Consider the following 15,693-nt stretch of genomic DNA (forward strand, 5'->3'; position numbering starts at 1 on the left):
AAATATAAAGAATCTGATAAATATAAGAGGTATCCATACAGTCTGATTTTCACGTTCTTTATTTTTAATTCCCGTATTTGTTTGAACAAAAGCAACGGCGGCCTCCCCGGGCTTGTGTGCTTTCAATTTTCGGTTATAACTGCCGTGGAGAGGACGCCCTGCCTGTTTGGTTAATTCACAGCCATGGAAATGGAAACAAATGCTCAAAATATCCACTGGGAAATTAAATTTAAAGTCAAACAAAAGCTGAAATTGTAATTCGCTGTCATTCGAAAGTTAATTGTTTCCCCTCCGAGGCGGCAAATCACTCAATTTGAGCTCGTTGCCATTACTCACGCTCGTTGTCGGCCTTGTCTATACATATATATATATATATAATGTAATATATGTTTTCTGGGCATTAAAATCTGGGGTTGGGGGTCAACAAGTGTCCTGACTGACTGTGTCTGGCCCATTGCCAAGACTTCGGGGCACGGCTTTATAGGGCATTTCATAACGCGTGAAGAAATTCAATTAAGTTCGTGCCGGCTTCTATTTTGGCCACTGCTTTTATGGCCCGAACAAGCGGCGAACGAAATTAAAGTCAATAAACAAGAGCTGCCGTCTGCGGCCGGGAATTGTCTCTGTCATTCTGTTGGCCCACGGCTGTCTCTGGTCTACGGTCTCTGGTCTCCGGTCTCCGGCCAATTGGTTCTGGTCACAGTTGTTGTGGCAGAGTGTCCTTTTTCCCCTCGTTCACTGCCGCTCTCCTGTGTGTGCGGTTTCTGTACTCGTTTTGGTGCGAATAAACCGCAAAAACCCGTCATAGTCCTCACTCAGTCAGACAATGGGCCACATGAAGTGGAGGACATGGCCCAAGGGTCGCTGACGATGTCAATGTGAATGCGGGGGAGCCCTAGCAACAACTCAAATGTGAATATAGAACAACTCAAGGACACAGCCCTTGCATAATTTTCAATGGAAAATAGCTGCCATTTGTTGCGCACAAAAGAGCGCTTTATTATGCCGAAATTTCTTTTATTTAAAACAGGAGAGGCACTGCGGGAAAAGGCTTTTCAAATTAGAGAAAATTTTCTTGTTGTTAAATTGTTTTATTACTGAAAGGAATCGTCTTTGTGGGGAGTAAGAAAAACAATTCATTTTTAGATTGTGGGTACTTATTATCTTAGACTTGACATATCCATTTTTAGTGAACTAATCCGTTTTTAACCACCTTCATTCTCATTTACAGATACACGAGGATCTAGAGAAAGATCCCGACTATTCTGGCTCCGGTTTTGGACCCGATGACGAGGACGCCGAACCCGATCAGCACTCTCACACATCGCACAACACACGCGTCTCGCAGAACATTGGCGGCGGCATAAACAGTAAGCATAACTCGAACGACAACTTCGGCAAGAACAGCAAGAACAGCAACAGCGACCTCATCTCGAGTAGATTCAACAACAATAATAATCACAATCAGATCGACAACAGCCAGAATATCAATCTCAATCAAAATAATAATAATCATCAAACGAATAGTGGCACAATCATTGGTAGTAGCACCACAGCGAATAATAATAACCACAATATCAACATCAACGGCCAGAGCGGCATCATCAGTGGTAGTGAGAACGGTGGTCATAGCACCGGCATTAATTCAATCGGTAAAGATCAAGCTAGTCATGTAAATGCAACATCAACAATGACACTCGTTGGTGTTATTTCCACTTCTACTTCAACCTTCAACAACACACAAACTCCAACAGTTTTAACAATCCCAAAAACAGATACAGATACAGATACAAATACAGAAACAGCTGTAGCCAGAGGTCTAGATAGATTCTTAGTAACAGTCACCGCCCGTTCGAGTTTAGTTAGTAATTATAGTAGCATTAGTAGCGACCATCCATCCAATTCATACACAACAACACCAACAACAATCGCATCTCTATATCCAGCAGCTCATTTACCACCACAAACCTCATCCACGACCTCAACGACAACAACTGTTCCAACAACCACCACAAAAACCCCGTCCACATCCTCTACAACAACAACAACTGCTACACCAACAATCGCAGCCAGTACAACAACGTCCACAACAGCAACGCCTTCCCAAGTCAACTCCACAATTCCAGCCACATCCACGAATCAACCGATATTCCCTGCTTTCGATAAGGATCTCGATTTGGCAGCTGGCAGCGGCGATAAAATCGATGATGATGACGAAGAGGACGATGATATTTTCGGTGCTCCTATCGATGAGGAGATCGAAAAGGATGGCGATATCGATATCGATCGCCCGATATCGCAAACGCCAGTGCTTAGCGGTAAACCCAAAGACGATAACGATAACGACAACGATTATGGTAACGGTGATAGCGATGATGGCGACGATGACGGCACCATTGATGTGGATGGCGGCAACGAGGAGGAGGATGAGAATGTGAATGGCGGTGGTACTGGCAGGACCAGTACTGGTGGCAACGATGGAGATATCATTACAGAGCGCGGACGTCAGTGGTTTTTATTTTTAACCTTATACTTTCTTACTTGTTACTCTCTGATTTCTTTCACCTTTCAGTTTATATGTTTGTGTAGTTTTGTGTTTTATTACTGCCTTTGCTTACCATCACATTTATTTAAATCTTTGTGTTGTCCTTGTGCACATTATTACTTTTATTATTTGTCGTAAAAACTGCTTTGCAAACAAACAATGCTTTTTCAGCTCTGCAATTGTGGTATTTATTTAATTATACATTTTAGCTTGTAATATTTTGCTATGGTTTTATGGTTTTTAAAGGGTATTGTTGTTGCACAGAATAAAAGTCGAGTCAGTCAATGAAATATTTAATATTTATTTTGCCAGCTTTTATTCTGTGCACAAGCTTTGTTTATATTAAGTAGTCTGGCTTTATTTCTCTGTATAATTGCTTTGCTTTCATTGAGTAGTTGGTCTCTCTGCACTTTAAGTACTTTAAATTACAAGTATTTGTTGGTCAAATTAAGTTTTTCCCTTGGTATGTGTACATATATAATTTACTTTATTTGTCGCGCTCTGAAAACTCTACGGTCAACGCTGCGGGTGTCCTTTCTGTCTCTCTCTGTCTCTGTCTCCGTCCGTTCTCTGTCCCTGTCTACACACTGACCCAAAGGACATAACAATTTTATCACATATTTGAACCAGACACACACCCACACAATTCATTCATACGAGTTCATTAAATCATTTGCCTTGATCTCTGTTCTTGGCATTCATTCGATTGCGAAAAACTCCCGCAGAGCGAACACAATTTCACTCCGACCTCCCCTACCCCCCTCATCGTTCTTAGTGTTTAGTTTTTAGTGTTAACCTTAAGCTAGTGTTTAGACTAAGTCGAGTAATTTAAGGATATTGTTTAAAAGCTTTTATCGAGCAAACAAAAGGGACAGGCCCAAGACAAAGACAAAGCCGAACAATCGATTAAGCTGCAACACGGAAAACACTCCATCAAATGGGGGAGGTGAGGGTGGAGGTGTCCCAGGACATTCTGCAATTCTTACCCTAGGCATAAAGTTCCATTAACACTGTCCCGATCTGAACCAGAGCTCCGCCTCCTGCAGTTTTCAAAGGAAGCGAATAAAAATCGCACTAAGCCGCGCTGTGATTTTCAGCTTTGTGTTTTTCCGGGAGGGCTGTTGGGTTGGGAAAAACACTTGGCGTGCTTCACAGGCACTTTAAATGAAAAATCACCAAGTCCTGGCAATGGCAAGGCTCCAGTGTCTGCAGCCCATTCCTCGTTGTCCCTTTTTGGTGGGCGAACTCCTGCTCGTAACTGTAGCCGCTGACTTGAGGCATTGTTGCTGTTCCAATGGTTTTGTGTGGGGACAAAACACTGGGAAAAAAGAATATAGTAAACAAGGAGACAAGAAATGATAGAATTGGGAGTATATATAGAAGGGAAAGAAAGTAGAAATACCTTTAAAGAAATATACTTAAAAGAAAGTATATTAATGAAAATTTATTAAACAAACCATAAAATCTTTGATTCTTTGGTTTCCCCAACAATTCTGACAGTGCAAACTCAACCTTTACCATCACTGCTATTGATAGACCTAACCCAAAACCCACACTGCACTGTCAAAATCCAAAACATGGCCTAATGGCCGTCGCAGGTTTGGTCTCCATTCTATGGTTTTATGGCTTTTGATGTTTGCTTTGCCATTGCCACGGCCACAAGCACATACAAGGCACCATCAATATGGTCAGAACTGGAGCAGTGGCAATAATTCTGCCATAATTGTGCGCAGCTGACCACACAGGATAGATGCCAGTCCAAAATACCTCCCCTCCCGAAACAAGCAAAACCCGGGAACAAAGTGCATTTTGCTTTCAAAATCCACAGCAGACAAGACACATGGATGGCACCTTTATGGGTTCGTAGCAAACACCGAACAGAACAGGACAAGACAATCAGTCTGATGGCAAAGACAGCTCCACCAAAGAAGCAATCTAAAATCTCTAGCCAGGCTAGGAAATCCATTTGCTCTTCCTCCGAATAGAAATAGCATTGAAAAGTAAATATTTATACAGGAGGAGAAGGAGAGTTAAAGTAGGAAAATTCTGCGCTGATTTCCACGAGTTTGCAAGGCGCATATAAAATCAATTTGGAGGGGTTTATAAGCGAGGGCCAATTCAAGGAGCTCTTGTGGGCATTACCTAATTAATATGCCGCCCCTTGAGGCACATACAGCCATGTGTATGTGTGTGTATAGGACGAGGGCTAAACAAGCAATTTGTTTGTCTTAAGCTGTGCGTGTGGGTGTGGGATCCTGCAGCTTAGTGTGGAACATGAGGGAGTCAAACAAAGAACAAAGTACTCTCACACACACATATAGGTTCAGGAATAAAGCCAAATACAGGGGAGGGGGAAGGGTCTTGTCAATTAAATAAAATTTAAACTCTCTACTCGTTTGACAGGCAATTGGCTTTAAATTTGACGCTTTTTTCAGGCTGCTTGCCACTTGCCTGTCAGATTCAGCGAACAAAAATAATTGGAAATATAGAAAAAAGGCCAATCAATACAGCATTTTCCCAGCTTAAGTCACAGCAATTGAAATTCCCTCGCGAATTTGTGACAATTTCCCTTGGCAGCTTAGAAACTTTTTTCATTTCTAACAAAAGTTAGCATGAAATGAGCTGCCAGTAAAAGTTATAAAATATATATTAGTATCTTATAAGGACATTAACCTCTCTATAGACTAGGACCTCAGGTTAACCTAAAGCTACCTAGTTAAGTTATCCACATTTTAGCTTAAGTTCCCCCCATCCTCCCCCTTTTGTAGCTTATATACAGCAGCTCGACTAACATTAAGCCTTGTAAATACTGCATAACAGCTCATTAACACACGCACACTTTCCACACACACACACACTCACCCGGCATACCATATACACACCCACCTACTCAGTAAAACCAATATTGACACTCGAATCAATTTAATTGAATACCCACAAAACACACAAATCGAAAACAACAACAATCTCTCTCTCTCTCTCTCTCTGTCTCACTCTCTGTGTTTTGTTTGATTTTGCTTGCACGTCATGGGCATAAATAAAACCGGACTTCCGTTCATCGTCCATCTTGTACTCACTGTCGGTCTTGTCTTTCTCTTTTATTTCTGTCTCTCTCTTGGAAAGTAGCGGGCGCAGGTGATACCAACGTACACGGGTTGGACCCCAATACGAACGTGAACAGCCAGCCCTCCGACACGAAGAGCAGCGATCACAGGCCCAACGGCAACGAGGTGGTCATCATGAGCGAGGACGATCGCACGTCGAGTTTCTTCTCGCAGCCGGGCATCCTGGCTGGTAAGTATACTAATATATATCTTAAAAGTGGATATAGATTTTGAGAAATTAGCATTACTTTTGGGTTTATTTATAATTTAAGAGTTTTAATAGAACTGGCTTAACATTCTCAATTGAGTTAAAGGGTAACACTGCGTATACGTGATTTCTTCAAACTAAATTGAAAATCTGAAGGACATAACTTGGCCAAATAGCCACTAATAGCCACAAGGCATATATATTCTGAATCGTCATTAAATTCTGAATTTTCTAAAATTAAAAAATTGAGAAATAAAATTTTTTAAATTTTTGACAATTTTTGAAAATTTTAAAAGGGGTTACATCATTAAAATTTTCAAAAATTGATAAAAAATTTAATTTTCAAAAAAGTATGCAGATTTTTAAAGCTCATAAAAACTAACACAGAAAAGCTTGCCGAATTGAAATTAATGCTTTTTTGGCTTAGTTATGGGTTTTTTAAATATCAATAAATATAGATTTTTATTTAATATCGAAAAATAACTATAACTGCGATTATCCATATCCCCCACCTCTTTCCAAGATCCACCTTTAAGATCCAAATAATAAAACCAAAGTTGTAAATCGTTTTAATAATATTTTATTCTCATTTACAGCTGTCATTGGTGGTGCCGTTGTTGGCCTGCTCTGCGCCATACTCGTGGTGATGTTCATCGTGTACCGCATGAGGAAAAAGGACGAGGGATCCTATGCGCTGGACGAACCCAAGCGCTCGCCGGCCAACAATTCGTATGCGAAAAACGCGAACAATCGCGAGTTTTACGCCTGAGATAATGGTACAGCGCGCAGGTATTAAGTTGGCCACTTGGCCAGGAGCGGGACCGAACTGCAAGGACGACGAGGGCAAGGACGACGACTGGATGAGGACGAAGTAGCGGTGGAGGAGACGCGAGTGAAGATAGAAGAGCGACTGGGTTTGGTTGGGCTCAACTGAATACACTGTGCGGAGTGGCAGTGCGACGTCATCAGCAGGACCACTGAAACAAGGATAATTCATTGTCCGCAGCAGCAGCAGGAGCAGCAAAACTAACACACAAAAAAACAAAACCAATTGAAAATCGCAAAACATTTTCAAATCACACAATTTTTCGTGAGGGGTAAATAAAAACAAAAAACCATAAAAATAAAAATCAGCGAAATAATAACAAAAGGAAAAAGAAAACAAACAAAAAAAAAATTGAAAACTTACCTGTAAGTTAATGCAAAATATGCACACACACAGACGGACAGGTGACTCTCTCTGCGTGTGTGTGTGTGTGTGTGACTTTTCTAATTAAGTAAGTTTTAAGCGAGAAAAACAAACGGAAATATCAAATATAAATTGCAAGTAAATCATGCGAAATTTAATATATATAAATAATATATTATATATAAATAGTGAAACCAATATAAGGGCGGGCAAAATTAAGCGAATTAATTATGAATTACGAGTATGTAGAGCAAACGCGGAAGGAGAGAGGAAGGAGTAGAAGCAGGAGCAGAAAATTGAATAATAATAATACCTATAATAATAATTAAAACACACACACACGCGCATCCGACTACATAGATGTAAAGGGCAACTTTCGTGCATATTTGAATATAAATGTATGGATTATATATGTTAGCTGAATAACGAAACGAAAGCGAATTGGATACATCACGATTATCTCTCAATAGACCCCTCTTCGAACCAAACACACACACACACCGCACACCACACTTAACACACTCTTTATTTCAACTCAGCCGTGTTTTGTCACCATTAATTAATTAATACAAACAAAGTCCAATGAGAATAATTATTATAATTATGAATTGTGCGGCACATGAAGCAAACGAAAATCGATGCATAAATGTTTTTAAGTTATACATAAGAAAAACTATGTAATTATTAGTGTAATTCCTAAAACAAAACAAACAAACAAAAAAAGAAAAGAAAAAAACGAAAAATACTAAATCAAGCAAAGAACAGATTACGAAACACTCTGAACTCTGAACTCGGAACCTTCCTGGCAACTATATACAAAAAAAAGAAATGAAATGAAGATACCAATTTCTACTTTTTTCTACAAACAAAAAAAAAACACCAAAACCACGATGAATATTTATTGAAAATTGGTAAAATCAAACTACGAACAGGAAATGAAATTGAAAATAATAATGACGAAGAGGAATCGTGTTATGAATGCAATTGTACATTAATTTTTTGGGTTTCCCCATTGGGTTTTCGAGTTATTCGAGACTTTCTTCGCTTGACTCAACTGCTTCTTCCATGGCTAAGAATCAAAATCGGATTAACGCATTGATTATTGTGCATTTATTTAGTTTTTACGTTCGCTGTTGTCTCATTTGACAATTGTTTAGTTTTGCAAGCAAAATACAAAATACAAAAGCGAAGTACGAACGCCGCAAATCATAACAAACAAAAAAAAAACAACATGCAATAGTGAAAATTAATTGTTAAGTTTACCGCAAAATCCATTAAAAATGCCAGCCAGCCAGCAGTCCAGCAACAAATGTTATAAACACAGCCACACACCACCACCACTCACACACACACACAAACTCAACCACAATCAACAAATTAGCTGCAATACTTGTTTAATTGTTAGTCAACCGATAATACAATATATTCTCCTCCAACTCTCATGCCATATTTTCATTGCGAAAGAATGATAAAAGATACAAAAAAAGAAAAACACAAAAAAATGGAAACGAAAACGAAAACTAATATATAACATTTAAGTATATAATTAGCGACATAAATCAATTGTGTGTGTAACTGTGTATAATGCATAAATAATGAAATCAAACTACTTTTGACAGCAGAGAGCGCATAACAAAGGGAAATTCGAACATCATTGCAACACACAAAACAATACAATTTTCCCCCATGCTCCCCCCTTCCGAAAACCAAAAACTTAAACTCACACTAAAAACAATCTGAACACAGGATGCAAACAACATTTTTCCCTATAACATACACACAACTTTTTCTACACTGTAAAAAACGCAACCGCAACCTTAAACCTTTTTTGATATATACTGTAAAAGTACTATGTTTGTGTCCTATACTCTCGACCCATAGTACGTTTTTGTCAGATTTTACATCAAGTTTTTTTGCTACTTTGTAAGCGTTTAGTTTGTTAGTTTTTTTAAAAATGCGCTGAATGTACTGAGAAATTGGTTTTGATTTGCTAAATAAAACTGGTATATAAAACTAATTTAAACAAAACAATATACTCTTTATTTCCTGGCTGGATTTGCCTTACAGATTAGCCTTCATCAGGGGCTTGAGGTAGGTTTCAAAGGACTTTTGGACGGGCTTTTGGTTCATGGTGCTGCGCTTGGCCGAATCAAAGAGTCGGGGATACACATTGCCATCGTAGCTGCCCAGCACGGAGTTTAAAACGCGGTCGTGGAACTCGAAGCCATCGCAAATGGCCACCGCATTGGGTCGGAATTTCTCCAGCGAAATCTCCAAGCGCTTTTGCAGCGACCTCAAATCAGCATCACTGAGGTTGATGAACTATAACAGAGCAGGGAGATTATTGATAATTAATTATTATTGTTTAAAGCCTGGCTTACTCTCAGAATATCATTAAGATTGTTGAGCACAGTCTGGACCAGGAAGAGTTCTAGCACATTCTCCAAAACCTTGTTGAGAGCCGCCGAACGTTTCTGGGCCTTGGGACCTGTGATTTGCTCTAGGAATGTCTGGCACACAAACTGGCGGCCATGGAGCTATGTAAATTAAGTTAAAAAGTGTTAAAATAAATATATTTAAGTAAAATATTCTTCAAATTTGTTTACCTCAGCGGCACGAGTAAGCTCTATGCCCGTATTGTTGGCCGCCACACCCTGAGACTGACCGCTGGCCATGCGTTCCGCTAGATTCTCAAAAGCAATGCGGGTTTTTCTATCAATAAAAAATCTCATCATCTGCATTAAAAGGTACATATTCAACTCAAACTTACTGTGCTGCCGTATATTGCAGAGCCTTGATGATGCACTGCCAGGAGTTGTCCCACTTGGGGAACTCCTTCAGCTGCATGGAGCTGGCAAAGTAACTATAAGAAGCCGACACGGGTTTCTTCTCCACAAATGCAGCCCAGGCCTTGACCAGAGCTCGACCAATTTGCAGAAGCAGCACTGTGTTCTCACCCTCGTAGGTGTAGGCAGCCACAGCATTGCCATAGATATTGCTCATGTTGGCAGCTGTGAGATAACCATGACCTCCAGTGGAAAGACGCAGACGCTCAATGCCGGCACAACCGTCCGTGGTACAGAGAACCTTCAAGGCGCAGGACAGGATGTGCATATCGGGCAGGCGATCAAATTTGCCGCTGTTGGCCTCCTTGACCGTCTGGGCATACATCTCCCACATGTACTCCGCAGCCAGATGATAAGCCATTCCAGTGGCAATCTCGGGGAAGAGCTTCAGGCGCTGAGTAACATGATCAATGATCTGGGGCTCGGGTTGGCTGTAGGGATAAGCTTTTGTTTAAAAAAAGGAAAAGAAACAAGTTATCCAGCAAAACTCACTTGGCCTCAATGGGACTCTGTCTCCTGACAGCCGAGTATCGGGTGGCTATGGTGGCCGCCTCCAGCAGCAGCGTAGAGTTCAGATTCACAATCAAGCAGCGAGTGTAAACCATGGTCAGGTAGTTAACCCTTGAGGCTGGACTGGCCTTGAAGGTGCCATCGCGCTCAACCTTGGCGAACTTCATCAGCATGTTGGTGCGTGGAATGCGAACTTTGTTGAGTCCCAGAAAGCCCTGGTTCACAGCCACCATGCCCAGCTTCTTGCCAATCTCGCCAATATCAATACCAGGCAGTGGCATATGGGTCTCCGAATCCCTCACCGGGACAATGAACATTTGCACACCGTGATGGACATCGGCTATGTACAGCTGGGCAACAACCATGGCATGATTGGCAGTGTGACCCACTAAAAATACAAAAAAATAGTAAAATAAAACTAGCATCTCCATTTAAGTTACTCACAGCCGCCAGGCCACCACTTGTAGGCCTCTAAATTGGGTGTATGCAACACAAACTCATCCGTTTGGGGATCAAAGTCAGCACGGGTGGCAATGCCACGGACATTAGTTCCATGTGCCATCTCAGTCTGGGCATAGGTTCCAATAATATTGCAGTTCTCCGCCGCCTTGCCCCACTTTTCCACTTGCTCAGCAGTGCCCTGTCCCTTGATCACATCCACAAACATGGTGATGTGGGTGGCCACCGGATGGTTAGAAGGAAAAAGCCCATGGCTCTGCACATTGAACAAGAATCCACTACAAAGAAGAAAGATAAGATATTAGGGGATCCCCTTTGGAAAGTCTAGATTGATTCTTACGGCCAGATGTCAGTGCCACCGGGATTGAGTTTGTTCTGCAGAGCCTTTAGCTTGACGGCAGCCTCGGCCACCTTCTTGACACTAGAGTTGTAGACTTCCTCGTGGGACATGTACTCGTGGTTGATGCCATAGCCATCCTCCAGATCGCTGAAGATGGCCTTTTCTGTTGGAAAAATGAACAAGAACAGGAATTAAACAAGAAATCAATATTTTTGTAAAAATCAAATCTTTTAAATATCATAACTAAGTCAAAAATTGATTAATTTCAATTCGGAAAACTGATTTATGCTAGTTTTTAATGGGTTAACAAATTAGCATATTAAATTTAAAATTTTAAAAAATTAAATTTTCTTTCAATTTTTGAAAATTTTAATGATGTAACCCCTTTGAAAATTTTCAAAAATTGAAAAAAATTTTAAATTTGTATTTTTCAATATTTTATGATTAGATTATTCAGAATTTCATGAAGAATCGAAATATATATGTTTTTTGGCAATCAGTGGCTTTTTTGCCAAGTTATGGCATTCAGAGGACCCCTAAAAGTCGCAAAAATGTCACTTTCGCTGCTTTGCAAACCTCTGATTATTATTAGTATACCCTCCTAAAATATATACACACACTCGCTGATAAGTTATATACAATTTGTCACTTTCTATTAATCGCTCAATCGGGGCAGTAGTTCCAATTCTAAAGGTTTCCCTGCCTACAATGTTATCACCTGAAGGCGTGGATGAGCCCCTTTTGGAGCTGATAAGAAACCTGGGAGCGTTGCAATGGCTTGTTATCAAAAATAGCGTTACTAGTGTCATTATCTTTTATTATTGATATAGCCAACACCAATAATTCTGCACTACAACAATGTATAATTATTTTTTTGGACTTTGCGGCCCGTGGATGAACTCTTTGGACTCTGATTCTTGGGCTGGACGAAAAGAAGCTCGGAAGACCAAAACCGGACCGAAGCATTTATCACGTAGACCGGTAAGACTCTAATGATGCTTATCTACGATACTCACCAATCTCCCTCTTGGTGTTTAACTTGTCCTGACCCCCCTGCCACCAGGCTGCAAACTCCTCCACCTGGAACTCGGCGCCAGTGCGCTCCTTCTGCAGATCTGGATTTACAGTCTCCGGTATCAAGTTCTTGATGTGCGACATTGTTTGTGCAAAATTGTTAACAAAATAATATCAAAATAAGTAAAATTCCCAGAGGGGAGATCCAACCAACAGCTGTGAGCTCGAAGCGACCACTGAGCGAAAGTGGATCGTGCGGCGGAAAGGAAAAGCTTTTGGGGGGCAAAGTGCACTTAACAGCTTTTTAAAGAGAGATAGCTAAACCACGCATTTTGGTTAAGAGAAAACATTCCAGCATTAACAGAGAGAGAAACCTATGCTGATAATAAAACATTTAAGAGTATTCTTTAAAAGAATAGTAAACATTTTTTTTAAATTTTTATTTTTATTATTTTTTTTATTTTATTTTTATTATTTTTAATTTCGCAAAAAAACACCAATACAAAGGGTACAATAATATTGCATACTCATCGTGCTAGGCACTAAATATTACAGATTAATTTAGATGTTTGACTTCATGAAAGGCTTGAGCAGCTCATTGAAGGATTTTGGTACTGATTTCTGGTTCATTGGGGTCTTCAGAGCAGCATCGAACATGCGCTCGTAGGCATTGCCATCGAACGATCCCAGGGTGGAGTTCAGCTGCAGGTCACTGAAGTCGAAGCCATCCACAATGGCCACAGCATCTGGTCGCAGCTTGGTCAGCACGGTTTCCAAACGATCCTGCAGGATGCGTAGATCCGTATCCGTCAGTTGAATAAACTGTAAGAGTGGAAGAGTAATATTAATATGCTTTCTAATTACCGAAACTCCAACTTACCCTCAGCAAATTGCTCATTTGGTTCAGGGTCTCCTTGACCAAATACAGCTCTAAAAGGTTCTCCAAAACTCGATTGAGAGATGCAGATCGGGTCTTGGACTTGGGTCCAGTCACCTCATCGGTGAAAGAGGAAAACACGAACGCGCGACCATGAAGCTAAAGGTAACCAAGCGAGAAAGATGTATAGTGATTAACAATAGTTCAAAGTCCATTAAAAGTTGGTAAACTAACCTCAGCTGCCTGTGTAAATTCAATCCCTGTGTGATTTGCCGCATTCTCCTCGGTTTCTCCCCTTGACAAGCGAGCCGAAAGGCTCTTGAAAGCCAAGCGAGTCTTACTGCAATATTATTTACGTTGAAAAAGGATTCAGTTTAGTCATTCATCTTAACTCACTTGGCTGCTGTGTACTTCATGGCCTTCACCATGTTCTCCCAGCTGCCTGTCCAGGTGCCAAAATCTGGATTCTTTTGCACTTCGGCCAGGTATTGAACGGTGGGCGCCAAAGGTGCTCCACTCAACGCCGAGCGCCAGGACTTCATCAAGAAGCGTCCAATCTGGAGAAGGAGCACAGTGTTCTCACCCTCGTAAGTGCAGGCTGCGGTGGCCAGCACATAGAGGTTGCTCATGTTGGACGAGGAGAGGTAACCATGGCCTCCACAGCCCAGACGCAATCTCTCCACTCCGGCAGCAGAGTCCGAGGAGCAGGTCACCTTTAGGGCGCACGATAAGGAATGCAATTCCGGCAGGCGCTCGTACTTGCCGTTTTCTATATCCGACAGGGTCACATCGTAAAGATTCCACAAATAATCGCTGGCCAGGTGATAAGCCAAGCTGGTGGCAATCTCAGGGAAGAGTTTCATCTGCTGGGTGACATGATCCATGATCTGTGGTTCACGTTCCCTAAAAGACATACAAAATAATGTGATTTCTGGATTAAAATTATATAGCCTTAACTTACTTCGGATTAATGGGACTCTGGCGACGCACAGCCGAGTATCTGGTGGCAATGGTGGAGGCTGCTGCCAGCACATAAGCATTATTCTTTGCAATCACGCAGCGCGTGCGCACCATGGCAAAGTAGGTGAGGACATTTGTGGGACTGCTGACATAGGTTCCATCGGCATTGACCTTGGCATGTCGCATCAGCATCCGAGTGCGAGGAATGCGGACGTTCTTCAGTCCAAGGAAACCATTGTTCACACCAATAAAGCCCATTTTCTTGCCAATGTCACCGATGTGGACACCGGGAAGCGGCTCAAACGTCTCCTCATCGCGCACCTGGACAAAGAACATGTGCGGTCCTTTGAACTGGTTGTTGATATACAGCTGAGCCATCACAAGGCAGTAGTTGGAGGAGTGACCCACTGCAGGAGATGAGACATAAAAGAGACTTGCAGCAAAAAAGAGTTATTCAAACTCACAGCCTCCTGGCCACCACTTGTAGGAGGAGAGCTTGGGCGTATTCAGCACAAACTCATCCGTCTTGGGATCAAAGTCTGCCCGGGTCTCCAGGCCTCGCAGGAAGGTTCCGTGTCCCAGCTCCGTTTGGGCATAAGTGCCACAGATCTCAAAGCGCTCCACTCGCTTGCCGAACTCTTCGTACTGCTCTGGAGTGCACTGTGCCTGCAGGGCCTTGACCAGCATCACGTACATCACGCCAAAGGGATTGCCACCAGGGACGAGGCCCCACATCACAGGGTGATCATAGAGTTTACTAAAAAAAAAAAAGGAGGTACAATTCAGGAATTACTTAAAAACTTGAGCTAGTCAGAGGAACCCTACGGCCAGTAATCGTCTCCTCCTGGATTGCGCTCCTGCTGCAGGCGTCGCAGCTTCTGAGCCGCTTCGATGGCGCTGCGCTGGCTAAACTCGTTGATTTCCACATGCGACTTAGCCTGCAGTTGCAGCATCTCGCCCTGGTCCACATCCTTCTGCATATATGCACCTGCCCATAGAAAATAGCACCGTCAGCATGACCTTCAAGTTGTTTATTGGCTTGGAACTGATTAGCGGATGATTAGTTTTATGGACTCACGGACTTCCCGGTTGAACTTTAGCACATTCTCGCCCTTAGACCACCAGGCGGCAAATTCCTCGCTGCTAAAGCTGGCTCCATCGCGTTCCTTTTGCAAGTCGGGATTAACGGTAGCGGGAATTATGGATTTGGGTGTGCTGGTCATTGTAACTTAGTGATCGCCAGAGCAAAACTGCCTTCCAAGAGAACCGATCGCCGACTGAAGCTTCATCGGCGGCGGCTCTTACTTTATAAAAGTGAAAACGGTCAGTAAACTTTGCTCGGTTCGCCCGCTCTTTCAACTGCTTTCCTCTATGCTGGTGGGATTTTTAAGAGCATTATTTGGCACACCGTTATCTATAGGAGCGCCCGACCGTAGGTCCAATTCTAAAAGCACTAGAGATAGAGATTTTACTACTTAATCACCGAGATAAGTAGTTTACAAAGGCATAGAGATAGTTGTGTTTGGTTTAGATTACCCTAACAGCTGTTAGAGTAAGAATTAGAACAGAAGATTTAGACCAGACTGCTGATCGTGGTTAACAGGCGATATCGATAGAAATTTGACCCACTGTTAACAAAAG

At 41.8% G+C, this 15,693-nt stretch overlaps 3 protein-coding genes across 10 annotated transcripts in view; 1 reads left to right on the forward strand and 2 right to left on the reverse strand.

The window, feature by feature from the left end:
* Sdc (Syndecan) overlaps window positions 1-9,063 on the forward strand; it is a 108,988-nt gene extending 99,925 nt beyond the window's left edge. For 3 of the 8 annotated variants that reach the window (XM_070284268.1, XM_070284269.1, XM_070284270.1), the window contains exons 4-7: window positions 1,232-1,652; window positions 1,950-2,504; window positions 5,672-5,839; window positions 6,454-9,063. In XM_070284268.1, coding sequence (XP_070140369.1) covers window positions 1,232-1,652; window positions 1,950-2,504; window positions 5,672-5,839; window positions 6,454-6,626 — 1,317 coding nt within the window. In that variant the 3' untranslated portion in view covers window positions 6,627-9,063. Of the gene's footprint in view, window positions 1-1,231; window positions 1,653-1,946; window positions 2,505-5,668; window positions 5,840-6,453 lie in introns of all 8 variants that reach the window. The other 5 variants (XM_017166811.3, XM_017166809.3, XM_017166812.3 and 2 more) reach the window with 5 other exon arrangements.
* Acox57D-d (acyl-Coenzyme A oxidase at 57D distal) lies at window positions 9,061-12,439 on the reverse strand. The gene is made up of 8 exons (XM_017166804.2): window positions 12,218-12,439; window positions 11,202-11,364; window positions 10,847-11,139; window positions 10,385-10,790; window positions 9,817-10,323; window positions 9,653-9,758; window positions 9,428-9,583; window positions 9,061-9,368 (listed from the first exon to the last, which is right to left on the reverse strand). The coding sequence occupies exons 1-8, from the start codon at window positions 12,357-12,359 to the stop codon at window positions 9,108-9,110; spliced, it is 2,034 nt and encodes a 677-aa protein (XP_017022293.1). The 5' UTR covers window positions 12,360-12,439; the 3' UTR covers window positions 9,061-9,107.
* A 177-nt stretch (window positions 12,440-12,616) lies between these two features.
* Window positions 12,617-15,583, reverse strand: Acox57D-p (acyl-Coenzyme A oxidase at 57D proximal). Its single transcript, XM_017166925.3, has 8 exons — window positions 15,131-15,583; window positions 14,878-15,040; window positions 14,517-14,809; window positions 14,054-14,459; window positions 13,489-13,995; window positions 13,327-13,432; window positions 13,096-13,251; window positions 12,617-13,037 (listed from the first exon to the last, which is right to left on the reverse strand). Exons 1-8 carry the CDS (start codon window positions 15,273-15,275, stop codon window positions 12,777-12,779), a joined length of 2,037 nt encoding a protein of 678 aa, XP_017022414.1. The 5' UTR covers window positions 15,276-15,583; the 3' UTR covers window positions 12,617-12,776.
* Window positions 15,584-15,693: the final 110 nt, after the last annotated feature.

This window comes from Drosophila kikkawai, chromosome 2R, assembly GCF_030179895.1.
Source record: "Drosophila kikkawai strain 14028-0561.14 chromosome 2R, DkikHiC1v2, whole genome shotgun sequence".
NCBI classification, from domain to species: domain Eukaryota; kingdom Metazoa; phylum Arthropoda; class Insecta; order Diptera; family Drosophilidae; genus Drosophila; species Drosophila kikkawai.

Excerpts from the sequence above, each read along its gene's own strand:
- Acox57D-d (XM_017166804.2), bottom strand. The coding sequence starts at position 12,359 with ATGTCGCACATCAAGAACTTGATACCGGAGACTGTAAATCCAGATCTG. Across the intron at positions 10,791-10,846 it reads CAAGTGGTGGCCTGGCGGCT|TGGGTCACACTGCCAATCAT; the intron begins GTGAGTAACTTA and ends TTGTATTTTTAG. Across the intron at positions 9,584-9,652 it reads AGCTTACTCGTGCCGCTGAG|CTCCATGGCCGCCAGTTTGT; the intron begins GTAAACAAATTT and ends TAATTTACATAG.
- Acox57D-p (XM_017166925.3), bottom strand. The coding sequence starts at position 15,275 with ATGACCAGCACACCCAAATCCATAATTCCCGCTACCGTTAATCCCGAC. Across the intron at positions 14,460-14,516 it reads CAAGTGGTGGCCAGGAGGCT|TGGGTCACTCCTCCAACTAC; the intron begins GTGAGTTTGAAT and ends CATCTCCTGCAG. Across the intron at positions 13,252-13,326 it reads AATTTACACAGGCAGCTGAG|CTTCATGGTCGCGCGTTCGT; the intron begins GTTAGTTTACCA and ends GGTTACCTTTAG.